This window comes from Anas platyrhynchos, chromosome 2 (genome assembly GCF_047663525.1).
Source record: "Anas platyrhynchos isolate ZD024472 breed Pekin duck chromosome 2, IASCAAS_PekinDuck_T2T, whole genome shotgun sequence".
Lineage (NCBI taxonomy): Eukaryota > Metazoa > Chordata > Aves > Anseriformes > Anatidae > Anas > Anas platyrhynchos.
The window spans coordinates 151,117,540-151,145,389 of record NC_092588.1 but is presented as its reverse complement, the minus strand read 5'-3'; the positions used below and the strand labels follow the sequence as shown (position 1 = coordinate 151,145,389).

Here is a 27,850-nt window from a genome sequence, read left to right as displayed (position 1 = left end):
TATATGTATAACCTATAAGTTTTTGACTTACTACTACTGATAATAACTCTGTAGTAGTTACTAGTTATATACTTTTAGTTTTGCTTCTTATTCAATCAACTACTTACTGTATATATATATGTGTTCAGTGGCATTGTTAATGTGTCAGTAAAATGATGCTTATTTATTTGAATCTAATAAAATTAACGTAGCCCAAATCTATAAAAAAAAAAAAATCCAGAAAGCTTAAAGAAGAAACCGTATCATTTCCTATGCTATTTAGAATGTTTGTAAGTACTTAAAGAGCTCTTGTTCTGTGCTTTTTCTGTTGTCGTAGGCTTTCATCTCTTGTTCTTTTCCTGCCATCCTGCATTTAGAAATGTATCTTACCACCTGAGACCTTGAGGAGGGGCTCTCCATAGCTTCTAAAGCATGAACTGTGGCTTAAATATTTATGTACAATACACAGCAGGAAATTTGTACAGGGCCTGTAGGGTTGAGCAGGGTTGTACTTCCATGGGAGTTAAGTGAGGAACCTGCCCTGTGAATACTCTGTTTTGATATGGATCCAGCACTTAATTATGGGCATTACAAATCAAAATAGAAGTTCTGATTGTTTCACATTTCAAGCTGGACTGAAAGGGATTAGAAGATGCTTGTGATGAAGAAATGATGTAGTATCACTGCTGCTTTTAATGGTCTCTGTCTTTCCTGGCTGCTTTTCCTTCATGCGTCGTGCTGAGCAGGTGTATGTTCTGAAGCAGTACATTCATGTCGCTCTGAGATCTCCTTCTTATCCTTGGTGTGGATTAGGACTAGGGACATCTCCCTGTATTGGACTGATGAAGGTGGGGTGAAATACCTCACCATTGAGACAATCAGTCTCTTCACTAGCTGCTCTTTTCCTCCTTGGAGCAGTGAGAGTTGAAGTATTCCCTTCAATGTGGGGAGTTCAGTTAGTCCTTGCTGTTTCTCCACTGGATTTCCTCCTTGTTGGGCCGTGGGCTGCAGGGATAGCCATATGACTGCACTAATGCTGAGGAAGTACCAGGAGTGTGGTACCCAGTGCGGGCAGATCTCTGCATTTTTAGCAGCTTTATTGCCAGGATATGAAAGCCTTGGTCCACTCCTCTCCCTTTGTTTCCATTGAAACTCATCAATTCCTCTGCAGTTGGGAGTATAATGATAATCCTGCATAATGTTTTGGTTATTGTATTACATCTTCTCCATCTGATAGATGCACATTGCTCAAAGCTGCCTGGATCTTGTGCCCCCAGACTTATGAAAATAGTAAATAATAGGAATGTAATTTAAAAAAAAAAATAAAAAAAAATCGTTGTTTTCCTTGTACCCAGAACTCTCAAATCAATAAGAGCTTTTTCTCCCTGCTTTTATAACTAGTCTGCTGTTGATGACTCGCTCTTTTATGTGTTGATGACAGTAGCTATTGTAAACAGTAAATTCTGAGTTCTGCTTTTTCTCCAGATAATAACCTTTCTGTTTTTCATTTTGATTGCTTTTTTCATTGTCTGTGCCAGTGCTGTTACTAATTTTAAGTCTTAGGCATACCATACATATATATTTGTAAATTTAACTGTATGTTTTACATTAAGTAGAACATTAAAATCTGTTGTAAAATATAAGTTTGGATTCAAGGTAATGAAGAAGGAGCAATATTAATGCATTTAATAAGAAACTAATTCACCAGTTTATTTTGAGAGATTGGGAAAACAGATGCAATTTAGTAATTTTGTGGACTTTTTGTTAGTCTTGGAATTAAAATTAAATCCAGCCTGCTTTGGTTACTGAGCAGGACTTTTGCCAGTTTGACCTGTTAAACCATCTGGTTGGTTTGATTCCCCTGGTCAAATAGCCTGCAGTTCGTGATAAGCTGCAAGACGGTATGCATTATGAAAGTATGGCATGGAGTCAAATAGTGTGTGAGGTATAATTTTGTCTACCAACTTAGAGAATATGTCTGATGGCTTTGTTTTGCTAAGTCTTTGTGAGTACACTTGACTGTTATATTTCAACCTTTGAATCTTTTTCCCCTATACTATAGTTCCCAAGGTGTCACAGTTAGCCTCGATGGTACGTCTGGCTTACTTACATCCTACGAACTCTCTGAGACCATCAATGACGAATCAATAGAACATGAGTACGACCAAGGGGAAGATGAAATTGGTTACGGCAAATCTGAAGCACATGGAGAGTATGCTTCAGAGTATGCAGAGGAAGGACATTATGAAGGCAATGATCCTGAACTGACAGAAGACCAAATAGAATATGGGGAAGAGCCTGGAGAAGATGATGAAGTGCTAGACCTTGAAATCAATGAACCCCTAGATGAATTTCCAGTGAGTTTCTTTCTATTGTATCTTCAAAGATAACGTTGCTTCATGTGCATAGGGTTTCAGACTGATTTGAAATCTGTTTACATCCCTAGGGAGTAGGGGAAATTAGACCTATTATCACTGTCTGCCAGTTTCTTTATCTAGGCTGTGACAAAGTTTGTGTTGACAGCTTGTTTGGCGGTAGGTAATGCTCCTTTGTCATGCTGGAAGGCAGTTGAGAATCATGACCTTGAGGATTGTATCCTTAAGGAAGAAAACAGCTTTGTGTGGTGGAGATACACTGCCAATTGTTAGAAGTACTTAATGCAAAAGCTTTTATCCAGGCTTTAGACAAGATCTGATAAAGTCCTTCGAAGGTGAAAAGATTATTGACCTGCTAAAGACATCTTTAAGGTGCTAATATCCCAAAGTGATTGATGTCCTGCTTGTTCATCCTTTTTGTAAGTGAGAACTGTCTAAACCTGAATAAAGAGATTGGAGGTTAGTTCAGAAAATGTCACCTGCATAATTTGGTATAATTTAAACTGTGTATTAGTGAACACATGGTGCCTTTAATTGCTAGTTAAATGTTTCAATTTTAATTAAAACTGTATGTGATCAGTGAGATGCCTTAAAATCTCAGCAAACTTTTTCTCTACGTTATTGTTGAGAATTTTACAGAGTTGCTCAGAATTGTACAGCATGTAACTCAAATAATTGCAGAATTTTATAAGAATATTTACATTTTTGATGAGCTAAAACCTGATATTACCATATATGTACTATAGGTTCATATTTCCTTTGGAAAGAAATTACAGCAGTTTTTGGTATATGAATTTGTAATCGAAGGATATGAAATACAGAAGTAGATGGGGTAAGCAGTAATAGACAGGATCTTTATGATGACATTGCTGGGATATGAAAATGTTGTGGTTATAATTTTGGTAATATTGCAATGGTCTAGTTAAAAGCCCTGGTAATTATACTTTATATGGTCTGTCACTAATAACTGAGAATGTTGATAGATACAATACTTCTCTCCAGTTCTGGTAACAATACCAATGCTTACAGACACCTTTTCTTGACAGGTTTGTGTTTCTGTAAAGTTTGCCTATGTCTTTTCATCTTCCTGCATTATTCTTTTAGGATGAAGATTACATGCAGTCATATAATGAACAAGCAATGGAAGATCAAGAATATACAGCTGATGAGGAGCTGGAAGAACCCCAGACAATGACAAATGAATCAGAAGAGGTATGTGGTGAATTTAATGGACAATCAAATTAATGATTTTTCAGAATTTGAATTTCTGGAATTGTGAATATGGGTGGGTAAGAGCTGATGCAACTTTGCTAATGTTAGATTATTAGTGTCATTACTCTTTATGTGGGATGAGTGGCGATAGCATCTATATTGTCTGGTATTTAAAAATTAGAAAAAAAAAGTGCCCCTTGGGCTGATAATTGTAAGGGAGAGCTCAAAGTGACAATATTTCATCTTGGCTTCAGCATTAGAAACTTCAGGGATGCTTTTCAGTAGGAGAATGATAGTAACACTGCGTCGTATTTAGGTTGTCTGTTTAAAATCTCAGGTAGTTATGGTGCATCATTTTCCAGACAGATAATTCACTGCTGTTAAGTGTGTATAGCTCTCAGGTATCCCATTTTGAGGAGCGTGAACATAAAATGTTCTGTATGTCAGAAAGGCAAAGATAGATTGTTTTGAAAGAAGTTGTCCCAACAAAGTTGTTGTTGGGACAGAATTTCTTATGAAGTTCATTTTAGTTCTTTTATTGGGAAAGAAGATGAGTTCCATCATTTGCAAGAAGAAAGCTTATGCCAAAAGCTGTCAGGTATATGTTCACTCATTATAGTCTGAAACAATGGTATCATACCTGTTAGTAATTTGCAGCAGGCTTTTGGCGTGGATTGCAAAGGGATTTTTTTCCTTTCCCCACCAGGAATCTGTTTTCATATTACTTTTATCCAGTTCTTAATTAAATAGGATTGAGTGTAATACCTGCTGAGAAGTGTAGTCAGAATGTGTTCCCTCTTTGGAGCCTGAGCTCATCAGGAAATTAATTCCTCAAAGACAAGGCAGCATTTTTCTGTAAGGTTCTAACAAATGGGTGTGCTGTGATGTTCTTTAGTTGCATCAAAATGATGATAAACCAGCATTGTTTGGTAGAGGAACAGAGACACCTTGAAAGGAACCCACCTATGTTGTTCACTCTTTTTATGTGCAGTCACGACAGTCTATATACCAAATATACCTTAAATGTAGTTTATTTTCTAAAAATAAAATTACCCTTCCAAAAAACTTTACAGCATTTAGAGATCTATTTTTTGTCCATTCACTGGTAAATGGTTTCCTCCTGGTGTTTTTTAAGCAGTCTGATGCACTTGTTCTGTCTTCAGCCACAGTCTGTATGAGATGCTGGGAGCATGGTACATTATGTAAAATTAAGTACATAGCTGTTCTGTCAAACTGACTGCTTCAAAAAAGCACAGCTTCATTTTTAGACTATAAACTAGTCAGTTCTGTAATAAATGTTGTCTAAATTTGTCTAATTCAGAGTTAAATTCCTTTCATTTGAAGTGCACCACTAACACATTTTTAATTAACTTAGTTAATAGAACTTTTAGAGAACTTGTTCATTATATAATGTCAAGGTGCTGGCTGCATCTTTATTCCGTTGATCTCCATTCTGACTTCATTCTTACGGCTTGCAGATTTCCACAGTTTCTATTTCCAAAATAGTACTATCTTTTAATGCCTCTGTTATTCCAGATGTATTTACCCTTGTCTTTAGGCTCTCAGTTGGACTCTTCCGATGAGGATACCACAAAGAGAACCTTTGCAAAGCATGCACTCTTGTATGTGACACTTAGGCCTCCAACGCCAATTGCTTTTATTTGAATGTTACATAACAGGGACTCTTCATTAAATCTCATAACATTCACAGCTTGTAAACAAGGGTAATCGCTGGCATTCTCCTGCAGAAAATACGGGCAAGAATAAAGCTGTAGTAGATGAGGTACAAATAGACAGCATTGTTACTTTTTGGATGCAGATTTGGCATCTGAATAATGGAGAGAGAGCTGATAGAAAAAAGCGTTCTGCAGTGTTGTATTTTAAGCAGTTTCCACATTACAAAAATAGAGCATCTTACTATAATGCATGAAGAATTTTTTTTTTTTTAAGTCAAGGGAAAAGCTGACTGGCCACAGGATTGGAACTTGATGGGGGAAAGTGATGAAGCAGGAAAGGGAGAGAGACCTATTAGGGGCACTCAGGTGAGAGGGAGGGACAGGAAAAGTTTATCCTTGTCTAGATCAGTTTCAGGGCATAGTTTTTCACTTGATATTTAATTTGAAAAGGTGCTTAGAACTTGGGTTATGTATTAATAAGTCTTCGTGGAACTTCCTTGAAAACCCTAGCAGTGCTTTAGAAAATGTTTTTGCCTTTATAAGGTACAAAGAAAATCTCAATACCAAGATGTTTCAGCAGCAAATAGATTTGGTAAAACTGTCAGTTACGTGAGTTATGTCCAAAATACTTTCAGGAGAATGATATCGCTAATTATTTCTACGATATATTCAAAACAATGTGACCACCTAAAATCAAATTTGAAATTTCTTTGTCATTTTAATATTGGAACTAATCTTCTGTGAAGTCTATGATGGCGGGGGGGTTCTCATTGTATAAATTTAAACCATGTCTTCTTGTGCTGATAAGAAATGATGAGGACTTTGATCAGGAACATATTTCATGAAGAAATCCTGCACACTTGTTTTTTTGATAAAATGTAGACAAAAAAAGCCAATGTGTGCATTTGTCATAAGATTATTCCATCTGTGTTTAAACAAAACTCATGCATTTTAGTTCTTTTGTTCAAGTTTGAAGATCTTTCAGCCTGGAAGTAAATGATGAAAAAGTTTTAAACAGAACAGTCTAATTTTAAACGTTTTGTTTTTTAAACGGTTTGTTTTTTATTCCCATTTTGCATCTGTGAAATGGACTTTTCCTTGGAATAGATGTAACGTTATCTTACCTGCTCTGTTATCTCTTGATCTGTTAGGACTGAACAACTGCTGCTGCCTCAGTGTTAGCAAAAAACTGAAGGCTACCATAGGCCAACAATTTCATAGAAGTTCTTTGTTTCTTGTTTGTAACGTTCCATGTGGAAGGGATCTGGTTTAACCTTATGACACTCAGCCTGGTTTGTGCATTTTAGCACTCTGGCAAAAGTTTGCCAATCCCATGCTTAGGATCCTGTGCTAAGATCAGCATTTATCACACTGATTAGCGTTTTCTCCTGCTTTCCTTGGGCTTTCTATATCTGTTATCAGTCCTGCAGCTGCATAGTAAACTGTTTGGGCAGGAGCACTCATTCTTGCTCTGTAGCAGCTCGTAACCCAGCATGGGGAGTTCTGGTGAATAACTGGGATTTATGGCATAATTATCTAATGAGTGTGGCAGAAAACTTTGACCTTGTGATAGGGGAAAGGTCATTGTTTTTTCCTCATAATGAAAAATCAGTAAAGCTCTTTGATAGCTTAGTACAAGGTGTCATAATGGGAAATGTTAAGCTCCCTTTGAGAAGAGCTGCTAAGAAGCCTTGGCTGACTAGTCCAGTGACCTCGAGTGGCTGTTCAAGGACTGTTGATGTATATGCAGAGATATTCATGATTAGCTAGTATTAAATAGAATCCTTTAAGTACTATTAATTCTGTGCCTGTGCTTGTCCTTTCCTGAATGAATTTTGTCTGAATTTCTATATATCTATATACTGTAATATTGGGAAAATAACTCATCCTGTTATGCTGAAGGATAGAAAGGATGATCAAAAGAAGTCTTGCATGCTACAACTATTGTACAAATCACAGGGGAAGGGTGTATGTTCCTACACAGCTCAGATAACCTTTCCTGTAGCTATATGTAGAGAACATATGGTTGGCTGTCAGACATGTTTGTGTCTCCATCGCAGCTAATATAAATCCCTCAATAATACGTATAATCAGACTTGGACATGGGTCAGTTAGCATTCTCAACGTTGCCTTTCCTTGGTGCTTGTTTTTTCGTTAGCTCCTTTGATTTTTTTGTCTTTGATATTTAACGCCTGTGTGGCTGTTGTTTGGTTATAGGTGGTATGAGCATTATGCTGGTGAATAATGTCAGGCACACCCAAAAGACTGCAGAATTGATATAAGTGGCTAAGAAGAATAAAGTTACACTGGTGTAGAGAAGTTGAATAAAGATTTTCTTAATGTTGCACCGGAAAAAAGTTACCGTATACTCTGTAACAACTTAAATTTTTTTCAGAATGTTTTTTTTTTTTTCCTCCAGAATAAATAAATAGTGAAAGGCAGCAGTTTCCACAGGTATTTTCTGTAGCATTTCATTAGACCATGTCAAGATTTCTCAGGACAGTGCAGACCACATTAACCATTCGGTAGTCTGAGCCACACATAGAGCCTTGCATGAGTAAGTTTTGCACTCATCGATGAAATTTTGTAACTGAGACCTGGCTTTGTGCTGGGATTACGCTTTTTACTCAGCTTTAAAGAGGCACCAAGGTAGGAAATGGATGTGTCTGGGATTTATGTTCTGAAGTAAAAGCAGGAGGCTCAGAGCAGTGAGAGTTGGTGTCATGAAACAGCTGCTTCGATTCATACTCCCAAATTGAGATCCTAAAGGGAGAATCCTTAAAGATGAGCATCAGAACAGTAAAATTATGGGTTTTATGATATTTTAAAACAGATTTGATGGAGGTTTTGCTACTCCTTTCCCTTCTGGGAGTCTCTCTTTTGAAAGTAAAATTCTAACACACTCTCTCCCCCTTTTTAATTGTTGTTTGTTTTTATTAAACAATGTTAACATATCTTCCCTTTCTAACATGACTCCTTTGTTCCACAAGTTTCAACTGCCTTTCCTCTGAGGTGCTTTGATTTTCCATGGATATGTTAATCAGACCAGTTGTTCTCAATTTGGGTTTGCTTTTGAGGCTTGCATTTCTTTCAGTCTTGAAGGATTTTCTTTGCCTGCGATCCTATCTGTTGTTTTTAACTGTGCTATTTGATGGTAAAGTGTGTTTATAAAATATCTCTAACAGATATAATGCTTAAAGCTTTGTGTAAACGTAGACTATTATGTTAGCTATATCTTTAAACGTTTTTACAGTCAGGAAGTACAATGCTTGGATATGTGCTTAGAATGGATACAATACAATCTGAGATAAAGAGATGGCAGGTTGAAAACAAGGTGGGATCAGTAGCCCATTAAAGCCCAGTAACTAAGCACACAGATTGTCTTTACCAGGTAGAAGCTGCTGAAGCTTTGAGCTTGAGTTCTTAGTTTGCTGTCTTCTAAAGCTGAAACTGTCTTGCCAGATCCTCTCTCTTCCTATATCTTGTTTCCTGTGTTTTTGTGAGGGAATCTGCAGTCTCTGCTACTATTCTGCTATTTATTCTCTTTCTTGGTGTTTGACTTCATATCTGTCTACATGACTGACACGCTTTGCCTTTTTCATATAAATTACTGCACTGATCTGGTTAATTAGAAGATTAAACCATTTCTTGCGTGTTACATTTCACTCACTTTTTAACTGTCCTCAAGCAACATAGAAGTTCTGATCTATTTAGCAGCTTTACGAAGAATTAGATTGCATGTGCAGGCTCTAAGAAATGAGCAAGTAGGCTTCTACAAAAAAAAAAAAGCCAAATCTACAGTAACCAAATATTTTATGGAAAATCATACTGTATTAGAACATTTCTAATTTTCAATTCTAGAAATCAAATATAACTTGTGTAACATTTGGAGCATTAATTTTATCTTGCCAGCACAGGGCAATGACATTTATTTATATATTTTAATTTGAAGGTGAGGAATCCATTTTCATTTGCGAATTTTCATTTGAATAAATGTTCTCTGTTACAGAGAGAATTGGAAAGTAAATGAGGACAAGGGAATAGCATTCCAATATACAAGTTTAGTATATTCAGATTTTATGCAATCCTTTTCTCTTCATCATTTGCTGAATTAAAACTGGGAAATAGTCAAGGAGTGGAAAAAGTAAAGACAAGTACAATTATGTGTACCTGGAGGAATAAAACTAAGAAGTGTGAGGTTATCTATATTTTTTCTACAACATGCTACTGGCAGTTATTAGCAAATTAAAAAAAAAAAATTATTTAGTGTTTGGATTACCTGAATTGGGTTGTGTCCCAGGCTTGCATCTTAGTCAATTCAGTGGCGGAATGTCACTTTGTGTGCAAAAGCAGCTGCTAATCAGGTGGCGGTCCTGATTGCAGATTACCCCTGCCCTAGACTGTTGTGTCAAAGTAAGCTTTTCTAGTAGATGTTACACAGATGCCGAACATATAATAAATTGTATATGTATATTTAAGTTGCTAAAGCTTTAATATTCATTGAGTTTCTATAATACATAATACCAGTAAAATTTGTACAAAGGGGCATTTAAAAATGCATTGTCTTCTGAATCTCACAAGAAAGTAGATTTTTCAGTTTGCATATCCTCTGTATTTTGTGATTCAGGCAGCTATTGAATCTCTGGAACTTCAAGACCAGACAAAAGAGGAATCTGATGAAGAGGAGGATGATGATGAAGAGTCTGGACGATTACGTTTCAAAACTGAACGGAAAGAAGGAACGATAATTAGGCTCTCAGATGTGACAAGAGAAAGGAGAAACATTCCAGAAACTTTAGGTGAGATTCTGTGGACTATGGTGAAGAGCTATAATAAGCTAAAAGAGGCTTTCTAGAACTTCTAGGAATGAGTTCGATGGCAAAAGATGGAATACCCTTTTTATAACTTAAACTGGCCTATACCCAAATTGTCTAAAGTCATTTGTAGTGTCCGTCTCCTTGGTGGTAATGTTAAAGCTTACAATATTTTGAAAACTAGCACAGTGTTTGTTAACTGATGCTTGTGTGGTGTCTTTAAAAGCTTTCATGTTTTCAAACAGCAGCTGTCTGATCTTTGTTTCACTGCTTATTGCGGTGGAATGCAATTTAAGGAATTCCTTTAGACTTTATTGCCTGGAAGATTTTCACTTTGTAACACAGATCTTGTTACTTCTGTTCCACTGTAAAATACCTGTATTTTTTTCAATTTTTCCACTTAGGAATGTGAGTGTGTTACAAACCTATCGCGTTCCCCCTGTTGGATTGGCCTAGAGAAGTTGCAACTTGCTGATCTGCAAATGTGCTTATGGTGTTAGAAAAATACAGAACCCCATGTTCTCCTTTCAGGTTTTCTAATGTGGAACTATGGGAGTGTCTCCTACAGACTTGATTCTATTAGGTAGCATCTAAAAGAGTGGCTTTTCTTCATATGGGAGTAATGTAACATAAGCTCCATGTGGTTAATGAATTTGACACTTATTTCCAGAAGATGCAGTAGATATTGAACTATCTTGCAACTGCCCTGTTTTAGTTTGTAAATAGCACAGTGCTGGTTTGGTTTTTTTTTGAGAGCTCAGGACCATCTGAGAGTTCAAGACCAGTTGTGTGTCTTAGGTACTTGAGTATTTACTTGATCCTGGAGTTTTTAAAACTCTCAGACATGTACTTGTCCTACTGAGGATACCCATATTGCCCTTCATGATGTGCTTACAGTGGTGGTAATACTCAAAAAAAAAAAAAAAAGTTAAAATGGTGATAGTGAGATGAGTAGAAGATAAGTTTTGCTTTTAGAGGGGTGTGCTATTCTCATAGTTTCGGTGTTGAGCCAGAGTATCAAATTAAAAGGTCAGATCTTTTGAAGAGAATCAAGGTATGCAAGAGAGAGAGTTGAACTGGTAATGAAGGCACATTGTCACTTAGTTTTGGCTAATTGCCAGATATCACTGGGAGAAGATAGCTTGTGATGATATTTCTAAGCTTTGCCTGGCTGTAGGCGTGAGTTCCTCACACGGGATTGCTGTAAGATGGGTCCCATGCAGCCCATACTTGGTAGCTGGGTGCTTCTGCTTTCTTTCCCGGTGAGACAGTGTCTCTGGGGGCAACAGGGCATTTTGAAATTACATTCCTGGAGCACCTATCCAGATTGCCAGGACCTGTCCTGATCAGATTTTCCCTTTCCCTGAAAAGGTTTGTCTTAAAATGGGCATCATTTCTAAGGATTTTTCTCTGAGTTGCTTCTCCTCCTCCTCCTCTAATTTGCTTGCACAGTTTGGGCTTTTACTGTACATGTGAAAAATGAGGAGCCTTACCTCTAGAATAAAGGTGGTGTGGCTATGAGGACTTATTCATGAGCAGCAAGGAGTCCACTGCAAAGGCTGAACCAGCCTTTCACAGTAGTATTCCTGTTGTGCTCTGAGACACATCAGCACATGACTTTGAATCAAGATCTTTTTAATCTTTTTTTTTGTATTTATTGTATAGTTCTTGCAGTTTCAGGCAAAGTGTGTTATTGTAGGCCTTCAGTTGACATTTTTTTTTATAAGCAGGTATTGATACTAACTAAAATAAGCCTGAAGGGAACCATCTAGAACGGTTCAGACACAAAAATAATCTATATGGGCAAGGGATATTTTGGCGGAGATGCATTCAAAATGTGTTTTCAACCATAAAACTGTGTGTACATGCCATGTACAGACTTCATCCTGTTTATACAAAAGGTGCTGGTGGTCTTACAAAACAGGATCATTTAAAAGCATGTTGGAATAGCTAAATCTCAGCACGTAATTACAAGGTAAATGACAGTTCCCTGCATTTTCATATATCTATGGGTTTACTCAGCAGTGTAACGTAAAAATGAGACCAGGCAATGAGAAACTGTACCACAGAGCTCGACTGTTAATAGAGCAGTGATCAGAACAAGACTGACTTCTGAGGGTGATCAGGGATGTTGCTTTGATGTAAAAGGTGATGCAGATGTAGGTGAATCTGTAAACAGCTTTTGTAGCTGGTCCTTGCAAAAATCTTGCTGTTGTGAAAAGATTTCTATTTAGTCTAGTTCTCTATGTTATTTTCTTGATAAGAGAGCAGATGACCTATTGCCTGGTGGAAAGTTAAACAGCAAAAATACCTTGCCTATAAATATCAGCTTTTGAGATTGTAGAATAGGTTTTTAGACACTACTGGTTTAAAAATGAAACTTCATTGGAGAGCTACATCTCCTTACTTTAAAATCTGAACATAGTTGGGAAAACACTTATAGAGAAATTAACATTTCAGTTGAAGTTACAAACGTAATTTCCATCCTGTCACATTTTGGTGACCTTTTGTGACAGCTTGTCTCTATTGGAGGAGTGCATTCTTACTTGCTGATTAAAGATGTCATTTGAAACCATTTTATTACCAGGGATAGTGAAATTAATCTTGACACTTAGAGACACTAGAAAAATAATTGCTGATTCACTGCATTAAATGTGTGCATGTGAGAGAACTGTACAGTCAAGATTAGAGCAAGTGTGTGCTGGTAAAACCATGCAAAAATACAGTGTATTCACATAAATGTAGCTGAGATTTTTCCTAAATATTCAGTTATCCAAGATACAGCAGTGCTATAAGGAATTTGAAGGAGAGGGGTTGTAGGACACCCATGCAATTGATTTTTCTAGAGGTGCTGAGTTTATCATTTTTGACGAGAAACGTGTAACTTTCAGTGGAGGTGATTGAATTGTTGTCGAGTTGGTGTTGTAATTATGCTGTGGATCTACTCATAAAGAAATACAAAGAAAAAGAAAAAGACTGGCATTGCCAAACTGAATTGTTCTCTCTGTAGCTAATTAAAAACAAAAAAGCAAACAAAACCCTACGCTTAGGCAGACTCCCTTGCAAGCTGATAACAATGGTTTATGTATGTGCAATTATTTCCCGTTATGTTCCGCTTAGTTTACATTTGCTGATACCTAGTGGCTGAGATTTCAGGCAGGCCTAGGAAATTAAGGTGGGTGGTTTCGCTGTTACCCTGTTGCACTGTGTACAAAAGACCAAGGTGTGATCACGTTATAAGTCTGGATAATGGGGAGAAAAAATAAATTGGGAGAAGAGTTACTACCCCTCCCAATTCAGATGGCACATGTGCATATATATGTGAATGTGTATTTTTATGGCTGTTGTGGGATGTGATTCATGTTGTAAATCTGTGCGTTACCCAGAACAACAGGGATTCCGGGGTTCTAAAGCACCTGAACTGCTGTGCTCACAAGGAGCTACCCAGGGCAGGTGTAGCAGCAGAGACCTTTGTTCAGGGCTGGCTCAGGCAGGAGCTGGTGGCCAAGGGGGCACAGGGCTGCATCCAGCCTGGCCCAGCGTGTGTTGGTGACGATGCACACAAGCTCACAATCAGGGGGAAGCAGTGGCCTTGTCATGGGAATCCCTGAGTGTACTTTGGAAGAGACTAGAGAGGGAACAATGATCTTCTCTTCCTCTGCCTCTAACTTCATTTCTAGGCAAACGTCTTATGTTTTCAAGGAAGTCGTTTCCTTGCTTCCCTCTCTGCAAAACCATCTTCCATGCTATTTTTTTCTCCTAGGTCTTTGCATGTGTGGCACAGTGCTCTGCAATGGGATAAACAGCCCACCTCATAACTGAGCTGTCTGTGCTTTGTTGCATGGTGATGGATAGCAATGTGAAGAGCTTGGGGTGTTCATGGGGAATGAGTTTGGTTTACTGTAGGAGTCTTCACTTTTGTAGCCTGTCTCTGAGGTTCTAAACCTTCAATTTTGTGTGTGAGCTAAATTCTTGACAAGTACACTGTTTCGTTCAGCATCATGTTGTGGACGGAAATACGCTTGATGAGTTAATGTAGTTTTATATTCCTTTGTCTTCCTACCAAATGTTTATAATGTTCTTCTGTGGTCAGAGATGTGCTGTGTATGTAATTGTGCTTACTGTCATGAATTCATGGGGATTATGTTTTGGGTTGGATGTTTTTCTCCAAGGTCAAAGTTTTTATCTGGCAAAGTGGAACTGTGTGTAAAACTGGATACAGTGGCTCTGATTTGAAGACACTGCCTTTAAAAGTTTGAGAACGTCTGTGTAAAATGAGAAGGAAAATAATTTTAGTCTTCATTTTGAAGAGTGAAATGTACATATGCGTGTAAGGTCATTGAGGCTGATTTTGACCAGGATGCTCTCATCCCTTCCCAGACTGTAATCAGCATTGCTCTCTGAAGTCATTTTGTTTGGGGCAACCCGTTCTTCCTTCTAACATTGTTTCTACTCAGTGTCCTCCAGTGTGTGCTAAAGAGGTTGAGAGATTCAGACATGGTCTTGTAGGAAGCCCAGCTGTCTTCCTGGGTGTTTGTTTTCCTCACATGTGACTTTTAAGCTGTTTAACAGTGTTTTGAATGAATAGTGGTAGGTACTTGCTGCAGTGACTGAACATTGCTTTCCAAACTAACATAAGTTCAGGATTGTAGTGTGGAAAATAGCAGGAAAAAAAATATCCTGCTTGTCCTGTTCTTGGTGAAATAAGAGAAAACTTTCCAACTGGCAACATGCCCAGGATGGCTCTGCAGGATTTGGATCCCCTCTGGTTAAAGGAAGGAGAGTTGTTGCAGTGCAGTGGCATTATGTCTAAGTATATGGTAGTCAGTGAGCATTCATTCCTGCAGACCAGCCAACAGCCAGTGTCAGCCCTTTCACACTTGTAAACCTGTGAAGTTGCTTCAGGCATGGACGGAAAGGAGGCTTGGAATAAGAGCTCTGTTTTTTCCATTAACCCAGCTTTTTCCATCACTGACAGCAAAGGATAGCTAGGGTGACTGTTCTAGGCACATACAATGCTTTAGATTGCATTGGATGAGAGGATGGTTATCTTAATTTTCCTTGCTAATACAGTGTGCACATTTAATACCATACAAAGACTTCAGGGAATGTGATTCCTTGCCCATTGTCTAAGCATGCCAAGGTTTTCCTGATCGTCTGGGGCTCTGCTGATCTCCTGAGGCAGTAGTAGGGCAGAAGTAGCATCTTGTAAGAACATCCGATGCAATTGTAACTTGAGCTTTTATGTCACTTAATTCTAGTGTCAGAGAGGGGAAATGAAGGGAGGCAGAGAAACATAGCACCAACATGCAGAAATGGAACAGCAAACAGGCAGATCCTGGAATTTTAGGCAGTCTGTCGTGTTTGCTGTGTTCATGGATTGTCAGCAAGTTCTAAGCTTTTCTTTCAAGAACCGAGTAGCACCAGCTTTCTGCAGGTGTTGAACACCTCTGAAAAGTGGGACATGCAAATTGACAGCTTGCAGCTCCGTTGTGCAGATAGTACCTTCAGGTAGCCAGGTAAGAACAATTGCGGCAGCAGGACTATGCTGTTCTTACCCTTCCGTGCCCTTTTGTCAATCCTCAGCTTCAAAGACTGACTGAGATTACTTATAAAGATATTTAAGGTGGTGGTTCAGTAGCTTTGGCTATTGCACTGGCAAGAAATGTTAATAATTTTCTATTTCTGTAATTATATATTCCTGATGGAGGATGTGTAGCTGCACAGAGGTTTCATAGTGTCTTATAGCTGCCTTAGGAGTGCTGTGAAATGAGAAGTATTTTATTGATCTTCAAATGTTGTAGCTTTTACTTGTAGTATTAGCAAGTAACCAATCTGTCCTGAAAAATTGGTCTCTGTACCCGGATTCCTTTACGAGCAGACTTCATTTTAATGGAAAAACAGAATTCTTGCACTAATTGTTATTCATATGAATTCAAAATACGTTTTTATAGGTCAGGAACGTGTTTCTTGTAGACTAGTTTAATTTTTTACTGTTAACTGCGTAAGTCGGTTTCAGAGGTAACAAGGGACGTGGCTGGCACATGGCAAAATGCTCAGCTGCAAGTCTGGGTTCAAGTTTATCCCCATTAAATAACCAAAACCTGGTGAGTGGCACTGCGGCTAGTGCCACAGTGTGCTTGCTGAATTCTGTTTTGGATTTTCTTTACAAGTAACTTTATTACCTGGGTCTGTAACTACATAGTTTTCTCTTAATTTTATCAGCATCGTCCCAGATTTCAAACAAACTTGGCAGTTTTTGTGGGGTGCCATCTGTTCTCTGGTGTCTGCCTGTCGTGTGGATTGGGTGGGTGTTGGTGGTTATGTATTTGACTTGAGCTGAGCACACAATTTAAAGTGTGCTCCAAGTAGCATTATCACTTGTGAAGCACAGTTGGTTCTTCAGCCGCGTACATGAGAGAAAATAACAAGCAGTTACTGCAAAAAACACCTCATCGACCAGCAAGTCCTTCTTTGGAGTACGCCCGTGTGCAAAACATTCTGGTGGGTAAAATCTGTTTTTATGGAAGACTCAACATATCCTTGACAGTAGAGTTTGCTTGGGCTTTCATTTTGCTGCCTGACATTTCTGCGGCTAAGTGAGAGGAAAAACAAACCTTTTTGTTCATGTTTGTTTCATTCACCTGCCAGTTTTTGCCTGTGCACCAGGCACAAGTATCTGCATGGTTTTTGCTGTCGAAGGTGTCTTTAATGAAATGTTAACATGCCACCTAAAGGAGATCAAAGTGCCTGCAAATTCTGTTAAGTTGCAGGGATGCTTGTGTAGTTTTAGTGTTTTTCGTGGTATTTCCTGTGTTTTCAGCTTGAAACTAAAATATTTTTCTCTTTTCTTTTTTAACAGAACTTTCTGCAGAAGCCAAAGCAGCATTACTTGAATTCGAAGAAAGGGAAAGGCAGCTTAAACAAGGACGGTATGGCTCAAGGAGAGGAGGGCGAAGAGGAGGCTCAGTCATGTGCCATGGAATGGGAGAACAAAGGAGAGACAATAACGATAGGGGAAGAATGAAGGAGCATAGGCCTGCACTGCTGCCAAACCAGCCATCGACAATGGTACCTTTTAACCCTTAGTATTCTTTGATTGTACTTGCAAGGAATTATGATGAAAGGCATTCCAAGTCGTGAATCATTATGAAGGTGGAATATGGGTATTCCAACATTCCCATTTTACTCTTTCAGGGCACTGTTAGGCAAGGTGGGCTTTACGTAAGGTGATAATTATAAAAGTATGGGATTAGTCCTGCTACCAGCTTCAATTTGAGGAAGCTCAAGGCCTCCAAATGAAAAGCAGATTTTGACTCATGTACATATAATTAGGCTTTCTATTGCCTTGCATACATGTGGAGGAGAAAGATAATTCCTTTGAGAAGTCCTCTACATGCAACATGTGGGACTGAATATGTTCCCATTACTATTTCTTTAAAAAAAAAAAAAAGCGGTTCTGTGAAATAATTCTTGGGTTTTTATTAAACTATTTTTTTTGCTGACACTTCCTTAATTTTAATTTTTATTTTTAAAATCTGTTTATTCCTACCATACTACTGTGGAGGCAAATAGAAATGAAGGAAAGTAATCACTGCTAGATAAATCAGTTTCTTAGGCTTTCAGGTTAAATTCAACTTTACTTTTTATTTTTTTTGTGCCTGTGTTCTGTATCACAGAATAGAAGACTGTACTTTTTCTGTCCCGAAACAAAGTGGGTTTAGGATCCAGAGGTATCCCAGGTTTACTTGTTTTACCTGTCTTACAGTGTACTGGAAGCTGAGATTATAGAACAAAGATTGTGAATGCCTTTGCAGGACAAGGTCATCTGTATTAAACAGTGGGGACTTTTTCTGACAGCAGTAACTCTAGGTGCTGATCGCTAGCAGGAGTTGGTGGCTGGCTCCGTGATTGAGAGCCCTGCAGTGGAATGTTTTAAAACAGTGAAGGTGGAATCATTGTTTCTATATTGCTTCAGTCTTTGCTACTTATTTTGATCTTAAATGTTGTAAACATTTCTGTACTCATCATAATATCTTGTGCATGCTTTGTAGCTGCTTTGCTTGATGTATGTGGCTGCTGGGGAAAAAAAAAAAAAACCACAGGTGTCACATCCTTGTTACTAAAAGGTTGTGTGCTTGGGACTCTTCGTGCACTACGATTTGAAAGTTACTGGCTTAGGGCTGACCCATAGTACCAACGAGTTCAGAACCAGAAAAATGAACGTGTCTGAAGAACATCTTGATTTATTTTATTTAAAAGATACTGGCTATTCACGTTTGAGAGTGCTGAACAAGAGACTTTTTTTGTTATGAAAAGTACCTTTCAAGGTATCTGTAAAGCAGCTTGATGATACTGGGCCTCATATTTCAGTGCATTGTACTGTGGTTGATGGCAGTTTCCATTGGCATATACAGAACCTTAACATATGAGATTAGGAAGTTTCACTGTTAGAAGTCCATGAACAAATGAATGTGTTCTGGTAACATTCTCTATGTGCACCCTAGGTACTACTCATACTCAGTTGCAAAATTTTGTCTTTTTCTTGCACTTTGCCATCTTCTTCACATTATTGTTCTTGACTGATTGTTCCTTTGCTTTCCTGTGCTGATGGATCTTAACAGTTCCACTTGATTTAATGTTATAGGAAAGTTTTTTTCCATTCATGCTTGGCCTCAGTTCTCCAAAGGTGTCTTAATTTTGTTCTGGTTTATGTCAGGTTATTTGAACTTTAAAGCCTATTGACTTTATTCTTTTGTCTGACTTTAGACTCATTCACAGAGGTTAATTCCAACACACCAGCAACCTGTTAGGAGTCTGTTCCAGCACCAGCAGCAGCAGCAACAACAGCAGCAGCAACAGCAGCAACAACAACAGCAGCAGCAGCAGCAACAGTTACAATCTCTGCTTCCTTTACAGCATCAGCATCATTCTTCTCCTCCTCCAGGGCTACATATGCCCCCTCAGATAGAAACACCTAGAATAATGATGACTCCACCACCAGTGACACCTCAGCAACCGAAGAACATACACATAAACCCACATTTCAAGGGGACGGTAGTGACGCCTGTACAAGGTGAGCTTTCTGAACACATTCTCAGTCATTAGCATATGAGGCATCTTGTTCTTTGCTAGGGAAGCAACAGTTTCCTTGTTTATCTCTTGATGGAGATGTGCTTTGGGCTAATATTTTTTTCCTTAAATATTTTGCCAGAAATAAGATGTGAAAAAGAAACTTGTACAAAAAAAAAAGACAGTGATACACTTCAGCTGAATGCAATCCAACAACAGAAATAGTAAAGTCTTTTCCACTTTTTTATCATTAGTGCTTGAAAGCCTTTAAAGAACAATAAAACTGAAAAGAGAATGTTTTTAAAGTAGCGGGATGTTGGTTTTTAATACTAGGTTTAGAATCGATACTGCAGTTCAGAATTTCCCACACCATTCTAGGTTCAGCCAAGCAGTCACAGAATGACCGCCCACCTAGTTCAGTGAGAATACACAAAGACAGTCCTTGAACTGTAAATGCTGTGTGAAAGGTACAAGCTGCAGTCCTCACTTGACAAGATACATGCTTTCAGTTCTCCTTTCAGTTCCACATGTATGATTATTTGATTCAGAGCCTGCAAGTACACGCTCTTTCTGTAACTCAATACAAGCACCCTTTGGGCTACAGTTCTTAGAGCAGCTCTCAGCAAACAGAGCTGTTAATATTACTACTTATTTGGGAAGTGTTTAATCCCCAAGAGGATAAAGAAAAAGCACCTATATATCTCTGACTCGTGATTCAGTTGGAACTAGACGAAGCAAAACAAGCGGATGTGTATTTACCATTAGGTTTTCTGTATTTTTTTCCCTCCTTTGAATCAGCAGAACTCCGAGCCAGTGTTATCTTTGCTTCATTTATTTGCCCACTGAAAGGTAGGAATTTGGCAGGGTAGGATATTGCCAGTTGATAGAAATCTGTTAGGCTTCTCACAGATGGGTTCACAGTAGCTGCTTCGTAGAGATTATTTCACTTTTTCCTGTCTAATAAAATCAGTGCTTCCCATCAAATTATGCATCAGGACAGATTATCTGGAAGCAGTCCAAAAGATCCTTTAGTCTTGGATGTATGCCTTCTGTGCATTTGACTAACATTTCCAAAGCAACAGTTCTTGCTTTGTGAAAAGCAAAAATAGTTTTTAGGCTATTCTAGATGCCTGTTCTCGGCCTGTGAAACAATTGATGCATCTCCTTCATATACGTGAACAGATTTCTTCCTAATGCTAGTAATGGCTACTGGGATTTTTGTTTTTGCCCAATGTCAGAAGTGCAGCAGTGCGTCTTCTTTCTTTCGTATGAGTTGCTTTGTCATGTAATTAAGGTGCTTCAGTCTTGTCTCAGTCTTACCACAGTGTCTGTGATAAGTATGTTTGGCATGCTAGAGACCTTCCTTTATCTTGAACATAGTCTTTTCTTTCTCTATTAATTTGCCTAATTTGATCCTAATTTTAACCAAATTGCATACCTGCATGTTAATAGATCTTCAATATTGGATTTGTAGGCTGCTGTATGTTTTTTTTTCCTATTTTTATAATTTACACTTGCTGACTTTGTGTGCACATACTTTCCTTGACTGGTAGTCATCCTCTCAGAACAAACAGCCCCAGAAGTGATCTGTTTTAAAATGGTAGAAGACCTGTGTGGCAGTGAGAAAGGTCTTGGCAAAGGGTTCATATGAAATGTTTTTCATATGAAATAACTTAGCGCCATCTGTTTTTACTGAAAGGATCCTCTGCAAGACTACAGAATATTTCTGCTGCTAGGTGTGCAGCATACTGTTCAGTGCAATTGTTAAAATTCTAGTGATTTAAATCTAGCTTCTTAATTAGTGAGCAGTCAGTCTTCTGCAGTGGCTGTTAGAAGTGGCTATCTCATCAAACAGTAGTAGAGTTATGTTAAATGAAAGTCTACATTTACACACCGAAGGAAGATATGTAGGGCATCAGGTTATGTTCTTCAAGGAAGATTAGCATAATTCTAAAATCATAACAGATGAATTTTAAGCATTTTCTGATGAATTTTTAAGCATTTTCAGTGTAGGCATGCAAATGGTAGACAGAAATTCCAGAGTAGAGATAACAGTTCTAAACTTCTTAAAAAAATCTTGCTGAGTTTAATGCCTGGTAGCTCACAACACCAGCATGTTTATCACACAGCAGCATTTATTTAAGGGTAACGGGAACTATGAAAGAGATAAGAGTAATTTCATGTTCTTGATGATATCCTGCCCCTTCTCAACAAAATCTATTTCCAGATACAAGGATTTGTTTACATATCAGAGAATAGAGTCAGACACAAAGTTTATTTGGATTCTGTTGTTTAGAATGTGATGCCTGGAAGTCAAAATGCCATGTCTGGAAGTGCATGATACAGACACGTAGATTCCCTTATTTTTAATGGTGTGCTGTCGTGTTTTCAGGTACACTGGCATTTTTTACCTCTCTAATTTTATGGCAGGAATAAGTCCACATAATTTCAATTGTCTGCACTAAGTGCACTAAGGGCATTTGTTCTAACTTGCAAATCATTGAAATATTCTTTCTCAACATCCTTTTGGCCTGAGTTCATCTTGAAATGCATTCAGTATATCAGTATTTTCTAAAATAGACTAAAACCTGTAAATTGTCATTAAATTTTCATTTGAATAAAATAGCATATATGAGGTCTTCTGTAGCCAGCTACTCCAGCCTGAAAGTGAGTTGAAACACTCTTGAAGAATCCTTTTATTGGCTTATTTCTTTGTCTCAATGGCAAATCTCCTTGTATCTAGGTTCAAAAAAAAAAAAACACCCAGTAGTTGCTTTCTGTCAAGTCATTTTTTCAAACAAATTTCTAATATTTTTTTAGTCTTTGAAGCTTCATAAATGATTAAGAAGGACTCAGTCTGTCAGAAACCTTAATGGTTATATGAGCGTCTGTTCACACCTGCTGCAGATAGTGTTCAGTTAGTCTTCAGTTGTGCCTTTTGTGGCATTTGAATCCCATGTCTTTCTGTTGATTACCTGTCAAAATTTTCTCTTTTCTGTGCGTCCCATTTTGTAAATTAGTTTTGAGTTGTAAGAGGAGATTTTTGGCTGAGTGCATGTCCAAATTTGAGTCGGATCAATTTCCAAATACTGGAGGACAACAAAGTGCAAGTAGACACACTATGAAATACTAGTACAGGCTGTGATTTAGGTATTGAATGTTTTTTCCCCTTGATGTTTACACCACAAATAACTATTTCAAGGATACTGTGGTGCTGCCAAAATTGACAGGAGCTACTGATGAGCGGTTTGTGGCAGCTCAGTGGATTATTGTGCCATTTACCTTTTTAAAAACTGGCATCCTGGGAAAAATTATAATTCTTCTAAATCATTAATATGGGAATTGCTGCTCCATCTTTTCAGGTATAGCCTTGAAATTTACAGCTAAAATCAAATTAATCCTCTTAAAATGGCATTGAACAACATGTGTTTGAAACATACCTTTCAAACCTGTGGAAGATTTCATGTTGAAGAAATGAATGCCTATTTGAGAATTCTTTGCTGCTTCAGCAGGTGTCCAAGGACTGAAAGGGTGCTGAGTTTGAACTATCTTTCATGGGTATTAAATTAGTTTGTTTAAAAATATATAACTCTCTATATGCTCCTGCCACAGGCAGGATACTGAAATAGACACGAGTGCGCTGTATGGATGAAGTTTCTCTGCATTTCCCACCTTATGTGATTTTTCTCAGACCTGCCTCTGACCTGAGCTATTTTAGTCCTTGGTCTGTCAAGAGCATGCTGTCAATTTTTTTAAGTGGTCATGGCTGTGCAATACTGACAGATGTTCGTTAGAAACCACAATGAGACTGACTAATTTTCTCATGTAACCTGATCAGAAGTTTGCACACAGTCTTTCAGAGCTGAAAGATTGGTGCACGTAGTTTACCCCTTCAGCCCATGAAGTAGTAAACTGCAGGTAATTAACAGTGGATAGAAGGCAGACATGAACATGAGCTAAAAATAGTTGCTAATGCATTAGCTCTTGTGCCTGTGTTACTGAAGAAAAAGGAATTTTTTGAGGTATATTAGAAAATTGTGTTGTGAAATAGAGCTAGTTAAGGGAGAAGGGTACATCTCTTAACACCTTTCCTGCTCTCAAGTGTCATGCAGTTGTCTACAAAGTCAGTGTTTAACCCTGTGTGGGAAACATTTTCCCTATTGTTTTCAAATGCTAAGCACAGATCGAAGAAAAACAGCCTTAAAGTTTTTGATAAATGAACAAACTCATCCGGTGCTGTTTAATTGAAATGCTTTATTTAACTTCTGCAGACCTTTTGTCTAAAATGGACATATTTGTACTTCTAACCATTTAGACAATACAAAGATAAAAAAAAAAAGGAAAAATGGAAAATCTGTTATTAGACTTAGTGCTAGGGATTCTCATAAAGATTGAGTTCCCAGGGTGATCCGGCTGTAGTTAATTTGTGCATTATGCCATCATTTTAAGTGGTTGTTTTGGGACATTGCATTTCAAGAAAACAGAAAAAAGTTATGTGAACATGTCATCCACGTTAGTCTCCGAACTCCTAATTTTGGAGAAGTTATTTTTCAGGAAAACTGTCGTTATTTTTCATCTTTATGAAATACAAGTCTACCTTCTGAGATCAGCAGTTGCGATTACACAAACTATGACTGCGGTTGCATGCACCATTATAGTGACAAAGCCACATTAAGAGGATCTTGCTCTTAATTGCTGCTACCTGCCTCCTTTTACCCTTCCGTGAACAGTGATTTATGCCAGATAGCTTTTTTGATGCCAGTGTTTGCTATGGGAAGTAGGTGGTGAGACTGGGAGATACTTAGGAAATGAGGGGCACTAAGTTGAGAAGGTGAGTTAATTACGTGTCCTCCTGTTTGAAACATGAGATTATTGTTAAGAGTCCGTGTCAGCTTTGTCTGAGACATACCTTTGGCTGAATACATACTGTTTTTTTTTCCTTCCTGAAACAAGAAGCAATCTCATTCTGGAGAATGCAGAATCAAATTATGTAAATGAACTAGGAGAATCCTAATTGCCCTGTTGCATGTTGTGGGGGAGGGAATGGTTGCTTAAAGTTAATCGTAGGAGCTGTGACATGCGAGGGTAAATGTAGCAGATTTTAATCGTGGCTTCTTACTGCAACCACTTTTGGAAATAACAGCAACAACTGTTAGGTAAAACAAATGGTGTTAAAAGGTGCTTCTTGTTTCAGTGCCCTTGCTGCCAGTTCCAGCCCAGCCAAGACCTGCCGTAGGACCCCAGAGATTTCCTGTGAGTAGCAGCTGTTTCTTCTTCTTTGATATGGATAAGCATACATTTGCAAGGAAATATTAATACAGCAAATAAAGGCTGTTCTAGTGAAATATAATTTTAAGAATTTGTAAATATTGACAATACACTCTGCAGTTGAAAATGTTTGTTAAAAGCTTAAGGTCAATGGATTTTTGAGAGTAGAATTAATTCTGTTTAACTGTAAAATTGTTGAACCAATCTCTCCAGTGGGAGAGGCGTGAATGCATCTTGTCTTAAGGAATATGGGCTCCATTTTATTACTTGAGTCGTTCTGTATAAATAGAATCCTTACTTTATTTGATATAATAAAGGCTATTTGAAAAAAAATCCCTAAGCTTAAAAAGTAGCATATAATTTCATTGTAAAAATCAGCAAAATTGTATTTTTGTCGTTACTTCAGGCATTTAAATGCCTTCGTATTTTTATATCAAAAAATGAGAACGACATTGTATGACCTTGTTTTTTCAATGTTCCTAACTTGCAAAACAAACAGGACATCTAACTGCTTCACAAGAAAAAAATACTTTTTTAATTCTAATAATGTAGAGAAGCAACTTTCTATATATTTTTTTCAAACTTTCACAATTCCGTTGTCCTGAATTTTTATTTTTTTGCAGATCATCAAAATAAGCAAAAAAAATATATTTATTTGTGCAATATTGACTGAAGTATTTTCAAGTAACAACCCGTATATTATTTCCCGAATACGTAAATGACAAAAATTATCCTCTGTTAATGCTTGCAGTGTTGAAAGGGGAAAGTAGGTGTTTGTGAACATCTGTGTGGTATCACACAGTAAATTATTTGCATAGAGGTCAGATGTGTTTGAAAAAAAGCAGATTTTGGAAACCTGCTGTGACTTTTGATTGCCATGTGCATACCTGGCTGCTTTTGATGCAGAATATTTGTTCTAGATATCTAGCTAAGAAATTTATGTGCATGTTTGGTACAGTAGCTGAGTTCTTAAATTTCCACATTTCTTCTGTGAAGTATAAAAAGTTTAAACAATATAACTGCAGTTTCATAACTAAATTTGTCACGTAATTTATGTCAATGTTTAAACAGGAAATATTTTTCTGTTTAAAATTATTGAGGGTTAAGGGAAAGAGTTCTTTTCAACAGCCTTTAGTATTAAGTAAAAACAGTGTTAACATTTTAAATGTAACTATTTAAAAAGCACAGGTATCTCATGTATGGTTTCCTTTGACATGAACTTGCTTGTGCCAATAAACCCAATTTGGGATTGAAAAGAAATAGAAGGACACGGAATATCTGTAAAGGCATTGTAATTGACATCTTTGAAGTGTGTTTACATCAGTGTAGAAAAATTGGAAATTAATTTTTTTAAATTGACTGTGAAATTAGATTTTAATTCTGTTCACTTTTGTTTTTGCAAGTCAAGAAGTACTGCAAACCTGACTAATCTTGTATGCAACAGTTTTTTAAATGGAATAAAATGGATTGAACATTTTCGTTAGGACTGCTCCTTTTGCCTGAAGGAAAACACCAAGTGGTTGCTGGCTTTTTATGTAAGCGATGTACTAGCAAAGAGTCAGTGTCCTTTTTTTATTTTTTTTCCATTAAGAGAAGGAAGGCTGTCTTAACTAAGAGGATGCAGTACTGTGATTTGGCTGCCCTGAGTGTTTTTTCCACTTCAGCTAGTAACCTGCTCCATGACCCTGAGAAAGGTGCTTAATCTTTCCATGACTCAATAATTTGTAAAATGGGTATAATGTGGTCTTCCCTCCATGAAGCACTTTATAAATTTTGCATAGGTTATCAGATATATTAGGATTAGGAATTAAGTGTCACTGTGTACATATCGTGTGTTTGTTTTATTAAATGTAGTATGTTAGCTCTTGAGCTGAAGACAAATTTACTTTCTGACTTGAACGTTCTATCCTGCGGAGCTACCTTTTCTTGCTTTGTTACATGTCAAATGCCTCTGTGCTGTTAGAATTCACTTGTTTATGTATAAATGTTGACTTATAGCAATATAGCAATGGTTGGACAACTTTGCTGACAAGCCATTTGAAAAAGGTCAAAGAAGTATTCCTGATCATGGTACATTCTTCCTTTTTCTCATTATAAAAGGAATCCATAGATATGTGAAAACTTGACTTCTGTTTTTAGGATCACCTGATCTTAGCATAGTAGTCAGTCTTCTGTTTGCTTTGTTTCTTTAAAAAAAAAAAATAAAAAAAAATCTGAGGTTAATATATTTAGGTTACTTTCCCCTGTGTCTTTGAACTGGATGGCTTATTTTGCTTGAATGTGGCAGAGGTGCACAAACATTAAAGGTAATGACGTTCTCCCTTGTGAGAACCCTATCTGTGGCTAGTGACCTAACTAAAGAAAAACCACTTCCGAGTTCCTGTCTCATCTAGCAGAGACTTCTCAGCACAGAGAGCCCCTGTGTGTTACAATTGTGAGAAGAGCTTCAATCAGAGCTAATCAATTGCAAGTCATAAATCCATTGGAAACCAGGTGTTATTAATTTAGGGCTAATGAAGTGACTTGTAACCATGTAATGGTTAATTCTTACAACCTTTTGCAGAAGGATGTAATTGAAGAGTTGAACAAAGTTGTAATGAGCATGTTAGCATATTGGTTTCAGTTCTAAATTATAAGAAATAATGTGGTATTAAATCAGGGTAATGTTGATCAGGATCCAGTCTGCTTGGATTTGGGACTGATTAAATTCACTTAACAGCACTGGTTGTAAATGATAATGTTTCAGGGTAGGGCTTATTTCTGAATTATTTCTTACTTAAAGCTTAACCCCTTAAACGTTTAGAGAAGGAATACTAGAAAGGGTCTAGTATTTATCTAGAATGTATCCATTTGCATTCCCTATTTGAAGTTACTTGAACATTTAGGGTAATTTTGAAACAAACAAGGAAGTTGTCTATTTCTTACTCTGCAATTATTCGAGTTGACTTAGTGGGGATAATATTTGAGAGATGTGGTCAGCTAATTAGGACTGAATTAATGGTGAATCTGAGGGTTGTTATTAGCTGAGAAACATGGTAAAGTGGTGCTAACTGGAAGTTAAAGCCTCAAGTTGTGTAAAGGCTCATCTAAGTGAGTATTCTTCAGGTGGTTGCATTTAATAATAATTTAGTTTTCAACTGTAGTTGGTGCTAGTGTTTTTTGAGGTACTGGAATTAACCTGGAACTGTGCACGTGCCAGCTGAGTGTGTTATCCTAAACTGTTTAAAGAGGAGATTGGGCTAATGTCTTCGGGTCCTTCTGGAGGTCTAGCTTTATGTATCACCTGCCTTCCAGCTAAAGCCTTTCTCTGAGTTACTGTCCCAGTGTTTCACAAACAAGATTTTGGGGGGATGACTGATCTGTTTGAAGGAAAGTGATTGGAGGTTTATTTATAGGCTAGTTGCATGGATCTTCTGAATTTTTACAAGAGGAACTGTTGTGATTATCTAGGCTA

General features: G+C 37.5%; 1 protein-coding gene across 8 annotated transcripts in view; it reads left to right on the top strand.

Moving 5' to 3' along the window:
* The window catches only part of RBM33 (RNA binding motif protein 33), a 99,420-nt gene that overhangs the window by 17,068 nt on the left and 54,502 nt on the right, over positions 1-27,850 (top strand). For 5 of the 8 annotated variants that reach the window (XM_027450431.3, XM_027450434.3, XM_027450432.3 and 2 more), the window contains exons 5-10: positions 2,042-2,336; positions 3,459-3,566; positions 9,870-10,041; positions 16,919-17,127; positions 18,826-19,132; positions 24,323-24,381. In XM_027450431.3, the coding sequence (XP_027306232.3) occupies positions 2,042-2,336; positions 3,459-3,566; positions 9,870-10,041; positions 16,919-17,127; positions 18,826-19,132; positions 24,323-24,381 (1,150 nt within the window). The remainder of the gene's footprint in view (positions 1-2,041; positions 2,337-3,458; positions 3,567-9,869; positions 10,042-16,918; positions 17,128-18,825; positions 19,133-24,322; positions 24,382-27,850) is intronic. The other 3 variants (XM_072033838.1, XM_072033839.1, XM_027450433.3) reach the window with 1 other exon arrangement.